Raw genomic sequence first — 25,322 nt, 5'->3', positions numbered from 1 at the left:
AAACTGATATATAATGTTAAAGAATCTGTGAGCTCATCCAGGCCTCGTTTACAGCTGGTATTAAGAGGAGGTGGTCTTAGTTATTAGATAATGTGTTGTGTTGCGACGTCCTTGTTCTGAGCTCTGTGCTGATGACCGAAACGAGGTTGTTTCCACATCTAAATTCCATAGCCAGAGTCTGTGATGCAAAACACACACACACACAATACCCCAATGATGTGTAACTGTACAACTACAGCCTCATTCAGCAGGGGGTGCCTTTGTCGGGGTGTGTGTAAGAGAAAGAGTGAAAGAAAAAGAAACAAAGGGTGGACAGGGGCAAAATGATGAGTGAGAGCGGAAAGAGGGGGATAATAGGACACCTTGGTGCTGCTTATATCCCAGACCCACAGAAACCGCAGTCTCCCCGGACAGGCCTCCGAGACCCGAGGGTCACGTGACCAGTCCGAGCTCACTCAAAGGAATTCCCAAGCTCTTACAGGCGGCATTCTGCACCACAATGCCTGTTCTGTGGCCCAAGATAGACAGCCAGAGAGTTAATGAGGTGCAGCTAACACTAGATTAATTCCCTTCACCACTACAGCATAATTAATATACAGGATTAATTAGGGCCTCCCCTGAATATAATAATATAGTCTATATGTATGAGTCCATATAATTATATACTGATAATATATAATAATATACTATTTACACCGTGAAATGCTAACCCTTTCCTGCTTAGAACAGCAGGTTGGGATCCTGGACTACTGTTTAAACATTTTGAGTCATTCATAGAAAATAAATTAACATTTTATTCCGCACGGGGATGTAATAAATTGACAAATAAATATGACCGTAAAAGACAATTATAAAGAATTCTATTTCAAATAAATGCTGTTCAAATAAAACTTTATATTCATCAAAGAATCCTGAAAAATGTATAGGCTAAATGGCATTGTATTTTACTAAAACTTTTCTGAAATTAAAAAAGCAACGCAATAATGAGTAAACTTTACTTTTTTAATTACCACTGAGAGAAAAATAGCATGCAAGAAAATGGAGGGTTGCCCCTTGGAACTAATGATCTTGAACCAAGAGCTGCAAACATCTGAGGCCAGGGGAGGGATAATTTCCTAAACACAAAAAGTTTTTGAAGTTTGTCTCAACTCTCAACACAAACTCAGTCTTGTCTAGACTGAAGCAAAACAATACCAGATTGCATAAAACTAGAAGACTCATTATAATACACTAAATCTGCAATGGAATGCCCAATGTGGCATATGCAATTATTTCCCTTTCTGTCTGAAATAAATATAATTTATATATAATTATCAATTATCATTATGTATTTATGGATTTCACATTCATTTTATTCATTATTAGAGCTTATGATTGTTAAATGAAACCTAGTTCAGTGTGGCCTAAATATGCTGAAATAATTACTTTGGATATTAAAATATGTTCTCAAAACTAGGGGTAAATCCCCTTAAACATTATTTACACCTAGTTTTTAAGCATTTCATTTTGGGAAGATTATGTAAGTTACCTGATCATTCAGCTCACAAATCAATGGAAACTTGGGGTGATTCTTAGACACAATGTGACATCAATGAAGAGAGAAAGATAATAGAGAAAGGCAATACCTGTTTTCAGTGTTGGAAAATAGCAGAAAAAAAGTTGTAGAACTTTATATACAAGTCAAAATATAGGAAAAATACTGTTTACTGATATAACCAAGATCCTCCTACAAATCTACAATAATATAATAAAATTTCAATTAAAGTAGCTCAAGAGAGAAGTCGAAAGTCAAATTAAGTCTGCTCACAGTCACAACAGTATCTGCAATACTCTAGAACCGCTGCTTAAACTTATGGGGCAGAGCAAAATTGAAGGAAATTGCTCAAGCGTTATCTTCAAAACAGCCTTCTAGAGTTTCCCAGCTCCATAACAACAGAATAGATCTCAGCTAACCTGCTTTGTGCCGTGGACACAGCAAAGCTGAGATCACCGGACCTGGGACAGGGTCTGAGACGTCAGGGCTAATGGAAATCTGGACCGCCAACAGACACAGAGGAGCCAAGAAAAAACGCCCACTAAAAACACAAACGGAGTTTGCTAAGAGTTTTTTCGTGAGGCAGTGAGCTCGTCAGGTTGTACATTATCCTCAAAAGAGTGATCGTTCCCTTTCAGGGCCGTGCATTCACATAAAAACCACAGCACCACTAATCCACTGACTCACACACACAAACCAAACCTCCAAAAAAGAAGATCATCATTATCCCAACACTCTCACACACTCCATTCCCACAAACACACCAAATCTAGCAGCAATCATTATCATTATGCACACACGATACAATAATAACAGACTATTATCAAATAAATACAGCCATCTCAGTCTCAGAGAATGCTGTGAGGTCTATAATCTCTTCAAGCTCAGTCTGCATTTAGCCATCGCTTAAACAACAATTATACAAGGGGCAATACCGTTGAAAATGATCCACCTTATCAATGCGACTTACTCTATGGATATGTTCAGAAGACACAGAGCTAGACATGGGCAGCAACTGTTTGAAATATTCAGCCATTTCAAGCTGAGGTAACATGAAGGAATTTGCCGTGCTGAGTGAGCGTCTGGGTCACTGTAGCCCACAATCTCCTGTAGTGCTCTGTATTATCATGGTTGAGAGAAGAAGGCTCACTAAGACCCGACATGTGATTCAGATTAAAGCTCATTTTTTTGTATGTGCCCTCTCAGCCAGATTGGAGTATATCAAGTAGCACTGATAGACGTGATGGAAAATCTCTGGGAAAAACAGAAAAGGGGTTAAAGAGTAAATCAGTTATTTATCATATCACGATAGATCCAATTTTACTTGATCTTAGAGATAAAACTAGGGCTGTCACGGTTCCACGATTAAATTTTGGATAATTTATAAATCTGTGCCAACACAACAGAATACATCAATAGCCTATGTTTCTAAATATGCAAACTGTTCGTTGCTATTTCAAAATAAAAGTTTTACCCTCAATCTAAGTTTGCATGTTTTGGTGCCCACATATTCATTCAAGAAATGACGGTGTCTGTGGCATTTCTATCGTAAAGATGTGGACAAATATTAAAGATTAAATGATTAAAGAATAGGTGATAAATTAAATGTAATTTGGCCAATATTAAACAAGGATTGGATCTGCTGCAAAGTGTAACAATCACCAGGCCCTCTGCAGGCATTAGTGGTTATAATACATAATGTAATTTGATTCTTTATGTTTATTATATATTATGTATTTTAACAGTGTTGTTCTATAAAACCATTTGATTAATTGCTTTTGATACTTTATTTGAACCAAATATTATTGCCTCATTGTTATTGTTTTTTAAGTCACTTTTGTCCTAAGTGTCCTCTTTTTCATTACCACCCCAAAAAAGTTGACTCGATTAATTTGTCAAAAAATAATGAACCGAGTACTCGATTACCAAAATAATCTTTAGTGACAGCCCTAGATAAAACAACTTGATTTATTACGAAAACTAATTTTTCAAAACTAATTTTCACAAAACATTGTCCCCCAATGGAAAAGACATTTTATTGAAACTAAGCAGCAAAAATATCTTGTTCCATACAACCAGAACTTACTGATGTCATACAGATAATAAATACATTATCAAATGCCAACCCACATTTACACACAAACAATGAAAACAGTGTTCAGAAACTGGTCTAATCACGATAATGCAATAATGCAGAGGCAATGCAATGGAAGTAGAATAGATATTAATCAAACCCCAGAAGAATTAACATTAAAAGTATGGGAGGATCTACCAAACCTTCTGACTCTGTGTAGCACCTACAGCTCTGGAAATCCTTCTGAAGGATCTGACTATTAGAAATGAGCAGCTGAAGTTTACTTTTTAAAACGCATTTATAAAAATAATTTTAGTCAAGCCCATTTATCCAGCATGTTTAAAAATGGTTATCAAAAACGTATTCAATTACTGTTATCACAACAATTTTACTAACATAATCACACTACACAAATTTAAAAATCGGCAGATCGCTGTGCTGTTTAGACTACATGACATGCTCTGGAGTCTTGAAGTCGTTGTGGTGTTCACACTACTTAAATGATCTGCAACAAGGGGTTACACACTACACGAGCTGACAAGACTCTGTCACCCAACGACTGTATCCGGTCCCCAAACCACGTGTTGTCACGAAAACACACGCAAGAAGTGGAATGGGAAATTACGCAAAATAGTTGTCTATTTGAAAATGGACGCCGGGACAAAATTGGTGGTGCAAAAAATAAATAAATAAATAGTTTTTCAAAATTCATTGTTTGCGCAATGATCTGTTTAGAACCCCTCAAAAGAAAAGGACATGGGTGAAAGGATGGATAAGCACACGCGGGCAGCAGGGATTGTTTGTGCTACAGAGAGAGTTGGAGGTGAGTAGAACATGTTTATAATGAAAAAGCAGCTGCCTTCTCGTGTTGTGGTTTGGCAACGATGGTTACAAATACAGAAGGCTTGTGTAATGTAATAACAAGCTGATCATTGGCTGTTGCTCGTCGCGACATATGACACCAAAGGCTATCGAGTCGGTCGACAGCTCCAGATATTTAGCATGCTAGATATTTGTCTGGAATGACGAGGCGTCGGCGAGGTGTAAGCGAGCGTTTTTAATGCGTCATTTAGTATTTCACACTTCAAGATCGGCGAGGGCGGATCATTTGCACACGATTACAGCCCGACCTGTCGGCGAGCTTGTTAACTTGCAAATCAGACTTAAAATCCTGTAGTGTGAACTACGCATAAGTGGACCTCAAGGGACAAAACTTTTTTTTTTAAAACATACGACATGACCCCATTAAAAGCCTCTAATGTCAATTTTATATATATATATAAAAAACAGTACACAGTAGGCTCCACTAACAGTTTTCATTACAGAGTGATTAAGAGATAAACTAATCAATAAACTCAAGCAGCACACACCACAAACACACTTGCTGTGCCAATTTAATCATACATCATCACTTGAGGACATGAAATGAATGAACATGCAATGAATAGAAAAATAGTTGAAGTATGAAGTCCTAACACACACACACGTTTAAATAGTTGTCTAAATGGGGATATTACATGGATTTCTCTTGTTTTATAAATGCTATAACCTAGCCTTAACCCACATCCAAACCCTAACAGAAAACGTTCGGCACTTTTACTACTTAAAAAAAAACCACTTTATACAATTTTTACAAATGAGAAAGTCCTTGAAAGGAGGTTTTATCAGATTTAGCTCACTTCTGGGTGCAAATTTCTCCCTAAAATATAGTTAAGTAGGTGTACACACACACACACAGAGACACACTAGGGCTGGGCGATATGTAAAAAATATCTTATCGATAGTCGCCTTAAAAAATATTATGATATCCCACAGCACTGCCAACATACACCGTAAACATACATCATGATCCGTTTTATCTAGGCTAATGATAGCCACAGTGATTCAGTTAGTTTAATTTAATTATTGATGCGTTAAAGGGTTTGTTTTACTTTTCTTAGTTTGAGCTTAAACTAACAGAAAACATCAGATTTGCTGTTATGTTAGCATTGCTAATAATTTCCACACTGTTGTTATGGAATTTGTGTTTGTGAATTTCGTTTCGTGAGGATAATCAAATTTGTGTTTGAAATTAATTTTGTAGCTGATCATGTTGCCTAAAATTAGTATGTTCTGTTACAGCTGTGTACTGAACCACTCTTAAAATGTTGCAAACTTACTGGCTACTATATAGAAACCGAAGAGATGACATGCAGAGGATCACACATACACTTTTGCTTTCTCCTGTCACATGCAGTGAAGATCTAAGCTGTGTCCAGGCTGCCTCAAGACAGTTCCAGAACACTGAAAGCCCAGTGGGGAGGACTGAGGGGGTGGGCTAACAGTGGGTGACAGTAGGGTACAGCCTAATTAAGTCCTCATTAGCTAAGCATTAAACTAAGAAGAAATGTGGAAATGACAACAAATTGGGCTTTCCAATTTATTTCTACTTTTAAAACACAGATATATCTAGGGATGGGAATTGAAAAGCGGTTACTTCTAAGTTTTATGAACCATCGATATTGTATGCCCTCGACGTTAACCAGTCCTCTTATCGATGCTCCTGATCCGAGTCCCAGCCACACAGACCGTGAACTCACAACTCTCCCTTTTGTCCTTTATCGGGTACCATAGCACGGAATCCTACGCATCTGTGCGTCATGAAGGAGGGAATCATGGAGAGGAAGAGACGACGAAAGCTTGGCTTTAATTTACTAAATGGGACGAAAATTAAGCCGTTTGCAATAACTGCAAGGCTGTTATTTCTTGTAAGGGTGCAAATACAAGCAACATGCTTAAACATATATCTACCCATGGTACTAAATTGCAGGAATGCCGTGTTTTTGATCCGCTGCGTACAACTGCCCAAGCTAGCAGCGCCGTAACCTCCGTTGAACAGGGTAATGTAATGTTAAATATAACTGGCGTCTTACAAATAACAGGTATATTCTACGAAAACACTGTATTATGTATAACTATTCCATCCCTGTTTTTATAGATTCATCATAACTGATGACAGTAGAATAAGAGATATGGGGCAGCTGACATGCATTAATACTGTGACATAATACTATTCCACTAAGATATAGGCCCTGTGGTGGAGGTGCACCAGGAGCCCAGTGCTGTTCCTCACCATGGGAACCGCTCAAGCTTTCCAACAACACAGGCACTTGAGTCTGATTGGCTCTGAGCGCCACACAGGACTCTGAAAACGGCACATTACACAGTCAAATTTTGACGTTTACAGTTTTATCTTCAGATTTCTGCAAGATGCAAAAAAATAGAGTTACAGACAAAGAAGCAAACATTGCCTCTCCAGCAGAGAAAATTGTAACTGCATACCTCCTCTTTTCTATGTATGGTAAAGCAGTAAAGTGGAGATATGTTTGTCCTCTGATGATTAAAAACCCCATTCTGCAAGCTCTAAAGAGGGCCAGAGGCTCCAGCAGTAATTAAAATAACCTCTCCAGAACAGAAACGGAGGACAAGAGCTTTCCCTTGCTCGCTCTTTCTGCTTTGACTATGAATACAAGCTTGAGGGGCCTATTTATAGCATTAGGCCTAATACAACAGGTGATCAAGGCTGTATGTAGTGTTCAATATGAAATGCCTTAATTTTCATACAAATGGGACAGTAGATTAGTTGCTTCTAGATCTAATTAATATTTTCCCTGAAGTATAGACTGCTTATTTACTCAAGAACAAATATGACATGGTGTCAATCAAAAAAGTCAGATACTGTCAGAGAGGGAATGAGAGTGAGACAGTCCAATTTAACAAGTAGCTTTCTATGCAAGAACAAACTAACAACCAATAACATGGTGACACAGTGAATGAAATGAATTTACCAAAATTCAAATGAAATGGTGAAATAAAAAAAGACTTTTAATTCTGCTGTTAAATATGTAAAAAGGAAATTATGACTTCGTTCAATTATTTTTGGAACAATATATCACCCAACAAAAAGTAGTTATGACAGGCCTAGTTAAAAACAAATACATACAAAAAAAAAACTTCCATCAAAAGTAAAAGTCATGAAGAAGCCCTAAAGAGGAACGTGGTGAGCAGTAGCCATTCAATACATGTGGTGTCATTGAAGACACAAAAGATTTTTGTCTCTGGCCGCGTTTCCATTACCCTTCAACTTGGGCAAATTGAAATTGCGAATTGAAAATACGCCCAATAGAAACAAGTCAATTTCGCAAAAACTCCCATTTATCGCAAAAAAGTTTTTACATTCGCATGAGGTGGTTTTTCAGGCAATTCGAAAAATAAATATTTCGCAAAACTGCAATGGAAACAGTTTTTGCACATTTACAGGTCAACTGACGTAGATGACCCTGTATGTTTGGACACGAGACAGAGTTCTTTATTAAATTAATAAAAGACAAAAGAATTAGAGGAATACTGAATTCTAAACCTCAAAGAAATGGCACAATCAAGTGGCATACCAACGTCTGTTGCCATGATTTTTTGAATGACTTATCGCGAGAAAAAAAAAAAAAGTTTTAGTCGCATAACATCGTTTAATGGAAACGCCGTCATTTCGCAATAGTTTTTTGTCAACATTTAGAAAATAGAAGAAGAAAAAAAGACGAAAAAAACAGAAAAGTTTTGTGCAAATCTGTAATGGAAACGCACGTTGTGTAAGCTTTTTTTAAAGCTTGAGCCACAGTTCACTATTGTGACATCTGGTCAGTGCTGTGACCATTCAGTGATAACTAATTCCAAACTGAGTAGCCTATATAGTATAGTCCGCTTACACTTCTCCAAAATACCTAATGAAAACATAATCATCCACATGAAGTCTTTGTATGCACAAAGAAAGAAAGAAAGAAAGAACAAAACAAACAACAGCAGATACAGAGACAAGACAATGTCTTACAGAGGAAACAGGTCCCCGGGGAGATCGAGCTAAACTTTAGGGCACAAAAAAAGGTCGTCCAGACAGATGCACACCTCAAATAGACAAGATAAATAGTTCCTCCTGGAAAAACATAGCCATGTCTTCTTAAGCACAGCTTTTGTAGTAGGTTTATTTAGGGATAAATGGTAATATTAACTAGAGGATCTAGTGATTAAAAATACCAATAACTTAAACTAAGGACTTTCTACCATGAATAATTACGAGTATTGTAGTATAAAAATACATAAACTTAAATACATTTAAACCAATTACCATTCAAAATTTTGAGATCAGTCTTTTCTTAAAGAATTTAAGCAAGGGTGCAGTAAACTGATCAAAAGTGGTAGTGAAGACATTCACAAATGTTACTAAATATTTCCATTTTCTCTTTATAATCCTGAATCACAGTTACCACAAAAATATTAAGCAGAACTAGCCTACTGTTTTTGATGAGAAATGTTTCTTAAGCAGCAAAAGCAAAGAATGATTTCTGAAGGATCATGTGTGACACTGAAGACTGGAGTAATAATCATGCTGAAAATTCAACTTTGCATCACAGGAATAAAGTACATTTCAAAACCGAAAACAGGCATTTAAATTGTAATGATATTTCACAAGATTACCGTTTTTACTGTATTTTTTATCTAATAAATCATAATAGACTACATATGAAATGTTCTTAGTGCGAAATGTTTCCTGGATATAATGTCAATACACACTACTGCATTACATCACGTAACCATTTCACCTCATTAAGAGAAACTCACCAAACCTGAATAACTGAATGTCCTGTACACATTCCTGTTTTTATATGTTTCTCGGCACAGTACAGTGGAACAGGAAGCCAACTCGAGAGCAGCATAAACACATACACAAACATAATGTAGGCCTAGAGCATTGTACTTTGCGATGAGCTACTTTAAAACACGCACCCCTCGAAAAAACACGTTCTCCGCAGAGTGTCTCTCTTATACAGAACTAAAAAAAACACATGCAAACTGCCCACAATTTTCAGACAACAATATAAACTATATAACGTTACGTTTTAGATTCCCCTGAGTGCGCATTATCGACAGTTGGTCAACAATATTCAGTAACGCGAGAAAACTTACTGCAATGAATGCAATAATTTCACACCACTTCGACACAAGTAGCCTAAGTACTGAGAGAAGGCCATTTTTAATCAACAGGTAGCCTAAGGTTACCTAGCGAATCGCAAACTCTACCATCAATACTATCAATATTCACTTTAAACGCTTTTTAATTGTCCAATTATCTTAAAGGAACATTTCATGCAACACAAATTGAGATGCTAGTCACATAATCAGAATGGCAGTATTTCATCACATCTTTTCTCCATATAATGGAAGTGAATAGTGACTGAGTGAGACTGTCATTCTACCTTTATAGTTCCACTTAAGATAGAAAGTCGCATATGTTTGAAACAACATGACGGCCAGTAAACGATGACAGAATTATCGGTGAACTATCCCTTTAAGATTTCGGCTTTCACGTGGATTATAAGGAAAACAAGATACATTCGTGTGGAGAACTCGTGTATTTCTACGTGTATTGCACCTTAAATGGGTCAGGTCTCGTTTACCGTCAAACTGGTTGGAAAAATCATTTCCTACCTTATTTATGGCAGCTTTAGAAGACATTTTGATATCTTGTTGGCTCCCGGCGTAGCAAGTTGACTGTTGTTAAAATATCACTACACCGAAAGTTACAGCCCAAATATATTCCTCCTTCGTCCTGCCCAGCAGCCGCCACAGCGCCGGGCAAAGCGGGTTTATTTCTTCTGACCGCCAAAAGACATGTCAACACAACCGAAACCCAGCAGTCCAAAGTTCATCATCTATTATTGCGCGTGAAACTTCCACAGCTACGCGAATACTCTCCTGATAGGCTCTTTCTTTTTTTAATAAAGTGAAAAACAAAAAGGAATCAAGAAAACCTTGCTGTTCTACAGTCGACCGCGCCAGAGAGTTTAATAATATCGATTATGCGAAATGCGAAGGTCCCACAGCAGTAGAAGTTTGAAACGGATGAGCTCGATCCTCGCTTCTCTCCTCTCCCAGCAACAATCATGACATGTCTGACTGGGAGGGTCCATTACAGTTCTGCGGGGGTGGTGGGGTGGAAACCGGGACAGGGTGAGCCACAATCCAAGATATGTCATTTTAACTCTGTATGTGTATGCAGCGGTTTAATGTGTTAATTTCGCGAGTTAAGTGATAAGTGTGTGATTATTTTACAACAAACAAAAGATGCAAAAATAGAAACTAAAGGGACGCCCCCGTGCCTGATCTTTTCGTTTTGACCGGGGAGCGGATGGGATGGAGAGAGGAAAACAAGGTAAAGTGGAACACAGTTGTTGATCGCTACTTTGTTTTTGGTGTTAGAAGTTTAAGAAGTCATCTGTATTTTAACACAAAAAAATTTTGACATAAAAAATGAATAATAAATGTTTTGACTCTTAAACAGTTATTTTTAACTACGATTCCAAAATATGGGTCAAACGATAAGGAGTTTTTATAGCCTAATGATTAATAAAATTGAAATAGAAATATAATATAGGAATTAAGTGATTTTTAGTTACTCCGTAATGCAGTTCAAAACCAATATCCTTATTAAATATACTAATAATACCTACCAAAACTTAGACTTTCTTTTAGTTTTGTAGACTTATGAGACTGTGTGGTTTAACCTTTAGATCGAGTTTTTTTCGTCGATAACAAACCACTCAGGAAACCAAACGGGACATAATTGCTGTAATGCAGACCGCTTCCTGTGGTTTCCGGCCCCCTTCCCTTAGGACAGGGCCTCAGAATGCTGTTTGTATTGTTTTGAAATCAGTATTATGGGCTGTACTTTTCACTATAAAATGTCAGCTCATGTTTGCAACTGATTAAAAAAAACTCACAAATGCAAAATATATCATTAACTCCTAAGAGTATAGCCTAAACAATCATTCAGTTGTCAGAGATAATAATGCTTTAGGTCGCTGAACTATTCCCGTTTTTCTGCAAACAAGTAAAATGGTTTAATTTACCTTCAACAAGCAAAATCTCTCTACTCTCTAGTTCTTGTAACCGTCATTCAGATGGTAAACATATAATTTATGAAAACAGCCAAACCGAGAATAAAAAAGATTCATTTAAACTCTGTACCACAAATCAGACATATCAAAATAGTTCAACACCCTCAAAACAATGGTTACCATGGCACCGGCATAGTCAAAAAGAGATAATTTTAAAATTGTAATCTGAATAAACCAAACCTTACACTAAAAACACTGAACGCTGTGTTCCCTATTAAGTTAATATCGGCTAATGGTCACAAGGCCAGTCATTGTAGACATAATTCCACAAATACTTTGATAATTGACAGACAGGTCCAGGGGAGAGGCTAAGGATATTTTGGATTAGTCATGATGGGGGATAAATTCTTGTCATAGACCAGACCAGAGGGTTAAACTAAAAATAACTTTGTGTAAGAGGTCACATTCTCCCATAGCTAGGCTTCAGGAATCAGAGGGGAAAACAAGTGAGTGATAGGAAAGAGCTATAAAACAATTAAGAAAACAAAGCTTTTCAATGACAAATGCAGTATGTAAGCCCACAAATTTTTTTAAAAACCTATACATTTAATTTATTATCAAAATTCTTAGTGCCGTCTCCACATAAAATTTAAACATATATATAGAGACACACTTTTATGAATTACCATGCGCTAAATTAAGTTAAATGTTACAAGGGATGATGATGAAATATTTGCATGGGAGAAGCCATGAATGACTAGACCAGATATAACTTAAAATGAACTGAAACACAAACACATCTAATTACCAGGAATCCTGACTTTCACTGAACCCAAGAAACACATAAAAAACAACACAAAGAAATAGAATGATAAATACTGCCAAAGAGGACAACCGCTCAATCCTCCTCCATCGCATGTTACGATCCGCATCGAGCAGCGAGGATATCAGGATATTCAGCATGCTGTCTGTTAGCACAGGCAAATCAATCTCCGATTCCTGAAAACCTCAGAACGTCCCTTTCATGTCTTCAAAAACCCAAGTAAATGAGTTTAATGTAAGCCCAAGATGAAGAGGACTGCTATAGCTCGAACTGTAGAGTGAATGGTTCTGTGAGAATGGAGCAGAAAAAGAGAGTTAGTGACAGAAAAACACGTTTGAAGGCAGCATTGTCGTGCATGGTTACTCTAAACGGCTCTCGACACGGCGCAACCTGAGGCTTCGCATCAGCCAAAGAGCTCAGGTGTGCTCATGGAAGAGCAAGCACTTGGAAAACACTCCCATGGCCTTGGAAATCACACACACACACACACACACACACACACACACACACACACACACACACACACACACACACACACACACACACACACACACACACACAAACAGCATGAGGCATGCCAGTAGGCTTGCCTGCCTGTAGTTAGAGTCTAATGGACAGTGAAAAGTGCAGATCACATGCTCTGCTCCACCAATGCTCCTCTGAATGTGCATATCTTGACATCAATGTAGGTGGAATGTATATATATTTTTATTATTATCGATGTTGCGCAGCTTAACATTTTTGTGGAAACGGTAATACTTTTTTCAGGATTCTTTAATAGAAAGTTCAATGAACAGCATTTATTTGCATTCAATTTTTTTTCATTTTTAAAATATAATTTCTTAAACAGAAATATTTTGTAACATAAGTGTCTTCACTGTCACTTTTTAATGCATGATTAAAAGTATTAATTTCTCTATTTTTTATCTTACCACAAATGTTCGAATGGTATCATTGTCTCATTTGTCAACTGTTTTCAACATCGACTATAATAAGAAGAATAAATGTTTCTTGTGCTGCAAATCATCATATTAGAACAATTTCTGAAGGATCATGTGACAGTGAAGACTGGAGTAATGATGCTGAAAATCCAGCTGTGTCATCACAGGTAATATTTAACAATATTACTGTTATTACTGTATTTTTATTAAATAAATGCAGCCTTGGTGAGCATATCATTCATTACATTTATAATGACATCGCTTTTTTACTGGGTATTCAAAGCGCTTCCACATATGGAGCAACCACCACCAATGTGCAGCATCCACCTGGATGATGCGACAGCAGCCATAGTGAGCCAGAACGCCCTCCACACACCAGCTTATTGGTGGAGAGGAGACAGTGATGAAGCCAATCATGACATGTGGATGATTAGGAGGCCATGATTGACAGAGGCCAAGGGGCAAATTTGGCCAAGATGCCGGGGTTACACCCCTACTCTTTTTCAAAGGACATCCTGGGATACCACAGAGAGTCAGGACCTCAGTTTAACGTCTCATCCGAAGGACGCTACTCTTTGACAGTATAGTGTCCTCGTCACTACACTGGGGCATTAGCACCCGCACAGACCACAGGGTGAGCGCCCCCTGCTGGCCTCACTAACCCTTCGTCCAGCAGCAACCCGATTTTCTCAGGAGGTCTCCCATCCAGGTATTGACCTGCTCAACCCTGCTTAGCTTCAGTGGGAAACCAGTCTTGGGCTACAGGGTGATATGGCGGCTGGCTATATAAGAGTTTTCTCTTCAACTGTGGATGAAGATAAATTTTAATGTGTCCAAACTTTTGACAGGTAGCTGTAGTATATCTATATATATAACAGTGAAAAAAAACAATAAAAATATGTTTTCAAACCTATTCAAATCATATCTGTTCATTTTATTTTATCAGTCATGCACATTAGGGTGTTTTATTACATATTATGTTACTTAGATAATGTATATTGTATTATTTTAGTGTCGTGTGTGTTGTCGTGTGTGTTGCCCTGATGATGTTGGTTCATGGAATGAACATAATGTATAAATCATCGATGCAAACGCCAAAGGGCTTAAGAATTTTGTTTTACAGCAATTGCAACACTTCACAATCATAGGTCAGCTGAAGGAGTCCAGTAGAATGAAGCACCATGGAGAAGTATAAACATGAAAAAAGTTCAGAACTGCACCTCTGAGAACACAAACAACCAGGAACTGCCAACAGATGGGTCTGATACAGTGTTCTCTTTTAGCTGTTCTTCTTTTGGCTATACTATGTTGACATCACAATTCTGTGCTTTTTTTTCATCAACATGCCTAGGATTGTAGGCTACTCCTTTTTTTTCTTTTTATTTTTTTGTAAAATGCTCTAGGTGATCTATCGATAGATGAGAGTAGTTTGGAGTGTAACGTTATTTAATGTGCATGGGGGAGGGAAGAGAATAGACGAGAAAATGATCCAGTTTCACTGTCTGTCTTCATCTGTGCTGAATTAAAAACCAATAGACCTTATCTAGTTTCTAGAGGCTTTATTTACGTTGGAAGTTCTTGCCAATAAAGTGCCCTGTTTCCACAGCTAACGAAAACCCTCAGGAGGTCAGGTGATGGACTCGGCAAAGATTGGAGGACACCGGTATTTTTATAACCGTGATTTTTTTTACGCGGTTCGGCCGTTCGTCCACACGGGAACGCTTCAACTCAGTATCAGGTCACTGAAACCGAACATTTTTGAAAACCCCTACCAGGGTGAGGATTTTCAGAAACACCGGTTGCAGTGTTGTCGTGTAGACAGTAAAACTGGGGTTTTTGCCTTACGACGTCAGAGTGTGCGCCGTTATCCGCTGTGTTTGACTTCAGATTGTGTGCCGCTGACTGCTTTGTTGATAGCGTGTTTTTGCGTTTTCATGTAGACGGAGATTTTTTTTAAACCGAGCATGTGTGGACAGGATTTTCTTTTTAAAACGCAGGAGGAAAAACTCTGATTATAAAAATACCAGTGTCCGTGTGGACTAGGCCTTAGATGTGCATTTATTTCAATTCAAAGTGAAACTGGTAGAAAAGATTCCTCATCCTATTTCTTCCTCTAGTGGACAATATTAATATCACAGCCATCATCTTTCAGTTGAAATGGCTGCTAGTTTAGAATTTGGTGTTAACCCCCCAAGCATTATAAATTCATGAAACTAAGCTTTCTGATTGCTCAGAATCACTTGGTCTCCATATGTACAAAGTTTTGAGAAGTATGGATTTTGTACACACCAGATATAGGCTAGGCATAATAGTCATAACGGGCAACACTCATCAAAAAATCAAAACGTGGCCTATCTGCTAAACGGTTTAATGGATCTAAATTTACTTTGGTCTAGAGCAGATGTGTTTGAAGTTTAGAGAAGTTTAGACATTTTAGATAAACATAAATATGAGATATACATTGTTAGGCTTAAAGCAAGAATAAAAAGAAAGACAATCATTTTGATTCAATCACTCACGGTGGTGGAGTTATTAGCAAAAACGTAAAATAACGTATTATTGCGTCACTTTGTGGCTCATTTTTACAAAAATTGGTACACATCACACATTGGCTACTCGTTTTCACAAGATGGTATGAATGTATTAATTTTGACATTCATACAGCTGTTTTTTACATTCATATAGCTACTAACAGTAGTCCATTCGGATTTGACGTCATTAGCCGCTAAAATTTTATTGCTTGCTGGTGGCCATTTTTTGTAGCCAAAAACAAGAAGAAAATCAGTACAAATATAATAACGGTTAATCATAGTTCACAGAGCCCCAAGTGACCTGTTCTTTTAAACCTGACGGTGGTCCCAAATATAGCTATTCCACACAAAATATACCAACACACAGAACAGCTATAAATCAAACACTGGCAGGAAACAAAATTGAGCTTTAGTTCATGGTGTGAGTCGCAGGGGAATGCAGCAGACAGGAGATTGTTTATTCTGAGAATAAATGACCTCTGAAGCATGGAGCAGTGGGACACTGAAATGGTGCTTTGCTGAAAATTACAAAAAGAAAATAGGTGGATTAAAAGTGCATTGCAATTACATTATGTGATCCTTTCAGGGAAGACCCAACTGACCCAACTGAAAGAACAATGTTCTTCAAACGAGTGCATGCATGCTTGAAAAGGTAGCGCAATATTAAAAAAGTTAATTCTACATTAAAATACATTATCAAATACAGCAACATGTTGTTAATTTAAAATACACCAAAAGACAAAAAAAAAGGAAATTCCCCTGTGTCAAAATTAAGTATGTAGGGAAAAGCCTTATAAATTTTAATTCATAACAGAATGGATTCTTTTAAAAGGAGCTTAAATGAATAGAACAACAATGGTGGCTACTTCGTGACCTTCAAAACGGCAGCTTAATTGTTTGGTTCTAAATTAGAAAACTTTTTTTACATCCTCAAATACTGTGGTTACAGGCCAGGCTGTGTCAGCCCGGAGAGACTAGCTGTCCTCCATTCAACCCACTGGGTCACGGCCAAATGTGCAAGTTTAGAGCTATAAGCCATAGCCACTGCCAGAACAACACACCTACTGGTCTCATCAGTTACCAAAACCCTATTACAAAGCAGACATGATATAATAGGCTCAGACTATAAGGCTGATGCTGCTCCTTTTTTGATATTCAAAGGGTTAGTCCTGAAAAAAGTAATCTGGAAAAACTTGTGGCATGTTTCAAATGACAATGAATCTTTTTTTACAGTGAACTATTAATTTAATATGTGCAGATTGAGATTTCAGAGATGGACATGTGACTTGTTTAGAGTCCATTGTTTTATGGACAAAGAATGGCCAAGATAGCAAACAATGCTCCTTTAATCGCACAAAGACGTTTATTCAGTGTACCACGACAATCATAAATATATAACAAACAAACAGTCATTATTCTCAAACTCAAAAAAACATTGATAGAAATGGCATTAATAGAGATAAACAACAGCTTTGTTTTGTCTTATTTTTGTCAAAGAAATTTTTTCCACATTTACATGCGTATATATACACTCTTAAAAATAAAGGTTCCAAAATAGGGGTCATAGAAGAACCATTTTGGTTCCCAAAAAACCTTTGAGTGAATCGTTCTAAAATGAACCATTTTTTGAGATGATTTGATCATTCCACCTAGTGTCAGTTCAGAAATCCAAAAGCATTTTTTTTTATTAACTTTGAGAAAGGTTTGTGTGAGATAAATAATCATTCTGTTAAATTTAATGTAATGGTTCTTTATCTGCATCATTGACTCCATAAAGAACCATTTTGTTCCACAAAAGTTTATTTATAGTGGGAAAAGGTTCTTTAGAGATATTAAGATGTTCAAAAAATTGTTCTTTTTAGAACGATTCACTAAAAGGTTTTTTGGGAACCAAAATGGTTCTTCTATGACCCCTATTTTGGAACCTTTATTTTTAAGAGTGTAGACTGTATATTCCGAAAGCATTGTGGTACTTTGATGCGTGAGACAGAGCAGTGCACCCTGTACTTCAATAATTCACATCTCACACTTGGTTAGATCAGCCTATTTATAAAAATCAAAAAGAGCTCTTTTTTAAATAATTCCACAAAGCTTATATAACTTCTAAAATAGGGAGGAGATATCAAGGTTGACATTTTGTTGTTGGTATTATCAGACAGTAGCTGAAAATCCTGAAATAGTGGAATGATGTGAAGTAAATTACAATAATTAACTTTTTATGAGTGATGAGTGTTCTGCTGTAGTGAAAATACAAAATGCATAATGCATGTTTCCTTTGTATGGTGCCTATTTCTAGTGTCGCTCATTTCTAGTGTCAGCATGTCACAAATGTGATGTGGTCCGCAGAGGGATTCTAGACAGGAAGCCAAGAATATATACATGTAAACATGCAAGCTCCCACATAATGCATGAAGCACACACAAGGCTAAATGAATTGTAACTGTGACGCCGATCACATACCTCCCTCAGCATAGGCAGCTATAAGAGACTAGTCTCCAAATGGCGGGACCAATATAGCTTACTTACATATGCAACACACATTATAGACCTATGCCATTCCTCACACTATTTTCCTTCACAGTCGTAGCACTGAATGTGCATTACCGTTTCTGACTGGTAGAAAGCTGTGTCATTAACTGCGAGTGTTTGTCTGGAAGACATATAGCTTGTTTGTCACTGCCCCAGGGGAAGAATATTCTTACAAACAGCCTTGTACAGATGTGAAGAAGCAACACCTTTAGGGGCCATTCACACAGAACTCGTTTTTGCATTCCACTGCTCTGCTTTTTCATAGTTTTTTCTATGCAAACCTGCACTCAACAGACGTGAGCTTGTGTCTTTCGGCTTTCTAAAATATAGTGTTTACGTTAAAAGAAGTTTTAAAAACACATCTCTAGACCAGGGGGTTTTAAGTCTTTTAGATGCAACGGACCCCCAAATGTGATCATTCTCATGCAAGAGACCCCCATCCTAAAATTTATAAAGCAACAATATATATTTTTTTGTACAAAGGGCCAATTTATATTGTAAAATAAATAATATGAACATGCCTAAATATTATTCTGAAAATAGATGCATTATTTCAAAAGATTCTACTCATTATACTGTACGAATCATCATTATTTTCTTGTTTATTTTTTAATCTATTTTTTAAATTTAATTATTTTAATCTTGTTTTTTTTTTATCTATTATTTTATCTCGGTTTAATTTTTTTATTTTTTATTACACACTTCCATGCAACCCCCCAGAGTGGTGCACACAGTACTATCCAACCTCTGTTTGTAGACATGACACTTTGGCGTTATCTTTGCAAAAAAAGAGCAAGAACAAAGGTTTGCCTGGATGCATCCATCTTAGTTTTCCAACCCGCATACTGGACCGCGGTCAACGCGAGTCTGGTGTCATTCTCAGCTCCGACATCCCTCTTCCGACGTTAATGGAAAGCAGCATTACTTCTCTGATGGTCTCTAACGCAAATATGACATAGAAGTTATAGCTAGATTCAACATAATATACGGAAAGGAGCATGAATAACTTTTAGAGATGTGCCTCAGCGAGATGAGACCCATGGCTCATTTTAACAGGTTTATGAATTGAAGTGAGAGGCTGTTCCATAAGATCAGCAGTTAAAATGTCAGATGTGTGGAGTCTTGCTTCTATAGGGAGCCATAAGTGGATCGCTGCAGAATTAAACCAGGCTACATGTGATAAGTTGTCTTTTTATGTGCATGAAGCCCTAATGGGGTCATTTAAACAGCACAATGGAGAACATGTACATCAGTCAACAATACTATGAGTTCATCCACAGCTGCAGAGGTCTTTACATTAACATTAAGGGAAAATGCTTTCACATGTGTGCATATGTGTATGTACTGTACATATGCATAGCTGGGAGCAAACACTTCAGATCACACAGAATGCGCTTTTTGAGAAATTTCAATCGCTTTGAATAATTTTGAGAAGGAATTGATTTAGAAGCTTAAAAAGATGATCACTACCAGACTGACTTTGCTGCATGCAAGATATGTGTGCATATGTGCTTTTTTTTAATAACTACTTACTGTGCAACCCTTAAAAAGTTCTATATACGTAGTATGAATGTGTCTTCCAAACGTATACTACCTCCATGTGTCATTTACTTTCTCTCCTCTCCTGTGTCTATATGGGATAGTGTAAAGTGTGAATGCGCACTTCATTCAGGTACTTTTTATCTACTGTTTTATAAATACAGACATACTACTCTTTTAACACTCTGTTACATATTGGGATGCTGCCTGTGCCTCGAGACCCTGCGTTCTTTGGCATTCTGCTGTGCTGCATCTCACATTTTTGAACCCAAGATTGTGTTGTGTGTAAACTGCCACTAACTGTGCTAGAGGTAACACACAACTACTGTAACCACTGCAATCAGTAAGCAGAAAGAGTATAGGTCAAGGCTGTTGTAATACACAATGTGTTCCACACACTCACCTCTGCACCACAGCCTGGCTACACTGTAACTCTATTAGCCTGTAGCGCTGCTATGAAATCCATTTTGCACAGCTCTTGTACATCTCCAATCTTCACCAGTATTCAATTAATACTTATTAAGGTTCAGATGTCATTTTCATAGGAACTATGAGCATGAATGCCAACAGTTGTAACTCTTTTGGACAGTCATGCCTCAAGCTTCTAGCCTTTACACCATTTTTTTCCAGTATGTAAGGATGTTGACAAATGGTTCAGGTTACCAACTGTATTGATGATATGCGTAGCAACTGCCACTGTGATGGCTTAACTACCACAGGCCAAGTTGTGCATTGTTCACTTTGCTTGGGATTAAAGTTTAAGCTAGTCTATAAACAATATCGTATTGTAATGTTATGGCAGTGTTTACACATAAATGAGATCAGCAAGATAAACATGTTTAAAGAAGAGAGATCAGTAGTTCAACTGAGGGACAAATGTAGATGTGATATTTTCATGTGACAATATCCAGTTATATCTGTTTGTCGTTTTCACTCTCTCTCTCTCTCTCTCCAGAACTTCCCAGGAAAGATTCATAATGTCCAGACGTGAGGGAGGGAAGCGAGATATACATGGTCAAGGTCATCTGTGACGTAAATAATGACACATGACTGCAGATGCCCCTCAGCCTACATCACTAAATCATGATGCAGTCAGCATGAGAGATGAGACTAACTCGCTACCATCCACGATTCATCTGCTGCATTTTCAATAAAGCTTCCCGGATGGAGGCAAGTACAAGCAACAAAATATTTTTAAGGTGAATACAGCCGAAAACATTTAATGCTGTATACATAGTATAATTTAGTTCAAGTGTACACTTGAAAATGTTAAGCATTTGTACTCATTTCAAGCATACATAAATGAAAGCCCTAACTTATAAATAAGTATTATTGTTTGATTGTCCTGTGTTTGAGTCCTCAATAACAATTTCAAAGTAGAAAAACGTTTGAGTACGTTTCAAAGGTATGAAATTAAGTAAAATCGACTTACCTTTATGATGCTTGCTATTCCCAGCATGAATAAATAACAATGTCGTTTTTTTTCACTCTTGACTAATTTGTTGCCATGCTGTAACTTGTTTTAAGAAATATTAAGTTACTTTTCTAGTAAAATGACTTGCTCAAAATGTATCACTTTATTGTCACAATGATCATGGTTTGTGTAGAAAGAGTTTGTGTGTATGGCATCTCTTCTTTTGGTCATATTCTTTCACAGATTAGGCAACATTCAGCTTCATGCTTACTTCATAACACTGAGCTTTTGAAATATGTGTCTTAAATGAAAGTCTATTCAATGTCTGTATACATTATGTATGGTTAATTTAAATTTTTTTAAGTGAATTTCATCAGATTTGTAAGGATTTAAGTTAGATTAATCACTTTATTAAATATGTCATAAAGAAGATTTAACTTTAATTTATACCATTCAAATATCTCTCTCTCTCTCTCTCTCTCTCTCTCTCTCACACACACACACACACACACACAGGGTGCAAAAACAAATTAAATCTGAAGTAAACCTTGCATGTTTTTTATCATAAATATAGCAGAAATATCATTAAACATTCATGTTTGTACAAAGGAAATTTATGAACTCATAACTCAAATGATTAGACACAAACTTTGCACAATGTGTTAAAGTGATCATGAAGTTGGTCTGGTTGTACCTGGTTCTGTCAAGAAGAGAGGTTGTTCGGGCATTAAGCATGCCAAAGTCAGAGAGTAAACACAGACCTGGCATCATGACAGACAGGGCTCTGCAAACATTCAACTGCTAAAAGTCTCAAGCAGTTGTAAGCAAACAGAACCAGAGCACTGTTCGTCTCTGAGCACCACTAACACTGTATCCTGCTTTGAAAATAATCTTGTGGACTAATACCCCAATAATAGGATACATGAATTAACATCTTTAATCCCATCACTAATAATACATCAAATATTTCCTCTAATGTCACGCCATTTATCATACTACAACAACTGAAGAGGAATGAAGCTTGTGGGAAAGACTGCCTGTGTGTGTGGAGTGAAGGAGAAATAACAGAGGCCTTCAGTCAGAAATGTCTGCTCAGCACAGTTGTATGTGCTTGTAAGATGCGTGTGCAAAAAAAACTCATTCCATTCAATAGTTTGGGGTCATTACGTTTTTTTTTTAACTCTTCTGCTCACTTACACTGCATTTGTTTTATCAGAAATACAGCAAAAACACTAATATTGCAAAATATCATCACTATATATTATCTAGAATAACTGTTTCTAATAACTGTAAAATTCTATTTTAGTATATTTTAAAATATAATTTATTACCGTGATGGCAAAGCTGAATTTTCAGCATCATTATATCCAGTCTTCAGTGTCACATGAGAAATTGTTCTAATATGCTGATTTGGTGCTCAATATTTTTCATGGAAACTTGAACTTTTTTATTCATCAAAAAATCCTGAAGAAAATGTCTCAAAGAACAACTTTTACTGTATATGAAAAATAAATCTTTATTTTAAACATTTTTCATCAATTGAATGCATCCTTCCTAAATAAAAATATGAATTTCTTAAAAAAAAATTTTTTTACTATCACCAAACAATTAAACGGTGGAGTACATGCACAGCCATTACCATGACGTCAAACAGGGAGATAAGCGAGCAGGGGAGGTAAGAAGGAGGTGAAATTTAGGTTAAGTATGACGGGTAAAATATAGTATGAGGAAAAGTAACGGGAAGATAAACACTGAAAGGAAGAGAAAGAGGAAGCTGGGCTTGCTAAGAGTTAGAAAATGCCTAGAGCATTTTGTGATTTAAAGACTCCTCATCCATTCCACACTGACATCCCAGAGCTATGAGGTTCCTCATTCAGACACTCACTCAGAGCTCAAAAAGTATTACCCAAATCAAGAAAAAGAGAGTGAGAAGTCTTAGAAATTCTCATCTTTGCAGGTGAACTGCTCCTTAAAGAGATCACAGTAAGAGTGATTGTGGGCAGACAAGAGCAATTGGACTGCTTCTGTGTGCTGAATTGAGTTATGCTCCAATCAGAGTGGTCTGTGAGGCAGGAGGTAAGCGCTAAATCTGATTATTTAGAGGTGCTGAGGGGACTAGGTAATGTGATTCATGGTAAACCGGAGTAATAATGTTCTGATAATGTCACCAGAGTCTGCCATGATTAAAATCCTACTTCGATCAGGACTAGAGGTATCATCTCATCAATTCTGCTGGAATTCGTTCCATGCCAAAGCCAAAATGTAATCAGCCACAAACGGAGCATTTAAAGAAACAGCAATGTGATTGAAAGCTCTTTTGGGAGATAAAGGCACTCTCCATACTGATAGCCTAGAGCACAAGTAGGGGTGCACGATTCATTAAAATAAAATTGAAATCGCAATATGCTTTGATTTAATTAAATAACTATAGTGCATGTGCTGTGTCCATCAAAGTGAACAGACGTCACTGTCTTGCACACACTGCGAATGCATGTGACCGCTCTCCGCATGCTGAATATTACTTCACACAAACCTAATCTCGGAGTTGGTCATTTAAAGTTGCAATGTAATGGGAAAATTTCAGTGACACTTTTTTCCTGATGTATATTATCCTAGTGTAATGGATCAACGAATAAAAGGAAAACTGCAGGGCGGTGACTTGGTTCATTCCATCGGTTCTTGATGGATGTGGATGGAGGCAGATCTGATTGTGAGCTTTCACAGAAGGTTGAGTTAAAACAATTTGATAAAAAAAAAAAATTAAACATATGCTTTGATTATTTCATTTCATGCCAAAAACGATGCACAACCAGCTTAACTGTTTTTAAATTTGTGTAGTTTCAAACATTTTTGTGGGCAGAGATTTACAGCATGTGGCCAAATTCATAATGAGAAGCGTATTATAAACTCGTCAGCTACACAGAAAATGAAAAGTCCTGCTTTTGTTATAACAAAATAAAAGTTAAAGGGTTTAACGCATAATTGAGATATACGATATAGTATATCATTATATATCATATAATACTACTGTCCAAATTTTTTTTATTATTATTAAATGTTACAATTTTATTTTACATTTAGATTTTTCAGCACGTAAAGCATGTGTATATATATATATATATATATATATATATATATATATATATATATATGCATGTATATTATATACTAATGACTGACAGACAGTCACCAAGATAGCAGCTTGCTTATCCATCACATAAAATATGGTGTCTGGCACCAGTGCATGCTGGGACATGTTAATGTGTAAGCCTGGCCACTCTTGGTAATCTGCCCACCATAGTGGTGCCAGGATCAAGCCTCATCAGCTTTAGCGTTCAGTGGGAGACCACAAGTCCCACTAGTCAATTCTTACCACTAATGCTTTACACAACAGGTACTAATGCCAAGTGATTATCCTGTGCTGTTTTAGCACATTCACTGCTTGTAGAGGGAGAAAAGACCACAGAGGCAGTTGATCCACGTCTCTCTGAAAGGGGTCAGTCTGATGAGCTCAGCAGAACAGGGATCCCCCAGCTGAAAGGCTGTCTAAGCCCGGCACAGGGAGACCGGGAGGGACCACTGCTGTCTGGTGCTGATTTGGGAAGTGGAGGACTGAAATGCAGAGCTCACAGCTACAGTCTGACATACAAACATAGTACTTTGCATGTATAGAAAACTGAGAAACACTATTGTTAAAAAAGAGATGATCAAAGGTCTCACAATGAATGAATGGGAGTAAAAGTAAAGCGTGGATATACAGTTTGTAGAGACCCGAGACATCGATATACGTGTTGCCCATGATAGAAGTAAAAAAATAGCACATCGATATACGTGTTGCCCATGATAGAAGTTACACAATAGCACAATACTTTACACGATGTACACACTACCATTCAAAAGTTAATGGTAAGTATCATTTTTAAAATGTTTTTAAATAAGTATCTTCCAGCAAGGCTGCATTTACTTGATCAAAAATACAGTATAACTGTAATACTGTATTACAGCAATA

At 37.0% G+C, this 25,322-nt stretch overlaps 1 protein-coding gene across 19 annotated transcripts in view; it reads right to left on the bottom strand.

Annotated features, from left to right (window-relative positions):
- Window positions 1-25,322, bottom strand: part of tjp1a (tight junction protein 1a) — a 134,636-nt gene that overhangs the window by 75,464 nt on the left and 33,850 nt on the right. For 7 of the 19 annotated variants that reach the window (XM_077228622.1, XM_077228626.1, XM_077228624.1 and 4 more), the window contains exon 1: window positions 10,128-10,594. The exons of 11 other annotated variants lie outside the window; for them this stretch is intronic. In XM_077228622.1, coding sequence (XP_077084737.1) covers window positions 10,128-10,154 — 27 coding nt within the window. In that variant the 5' untranslated portion in view covers window positions 10,155-10,594. Of the gene's footprint in view, window positions 1-10,127; window positions 10,739-25,322 lie in introns of those variants that run through there. One more of the 19 variants, XM_077228627.1, reaches the window with a different exon arrangement.

This window comes from Siphateles boraxobius, unplaced genomic scaffold (assembly GCF_051911475.1).
Source record: "Siphateles boraxobius isolate OS27281-9 unplaced genomic scaffold, OSU_SipBor_1 130, whole genome shotgun sequence".
In the NCBI taxonomy this organism is placed as follows: domain Eukaryota; kingdom Metazoa; phylum Chordata; class Actinopteri; order Cypriniformes; family Leuciscidae; genus Siphateles; species Siphateles boraxobius.
The sequence above is the reverse complement of the archived record's forward strand: the minus strand, read 5'-3'. Positions and strand labels throughout refer to the sequence as shown.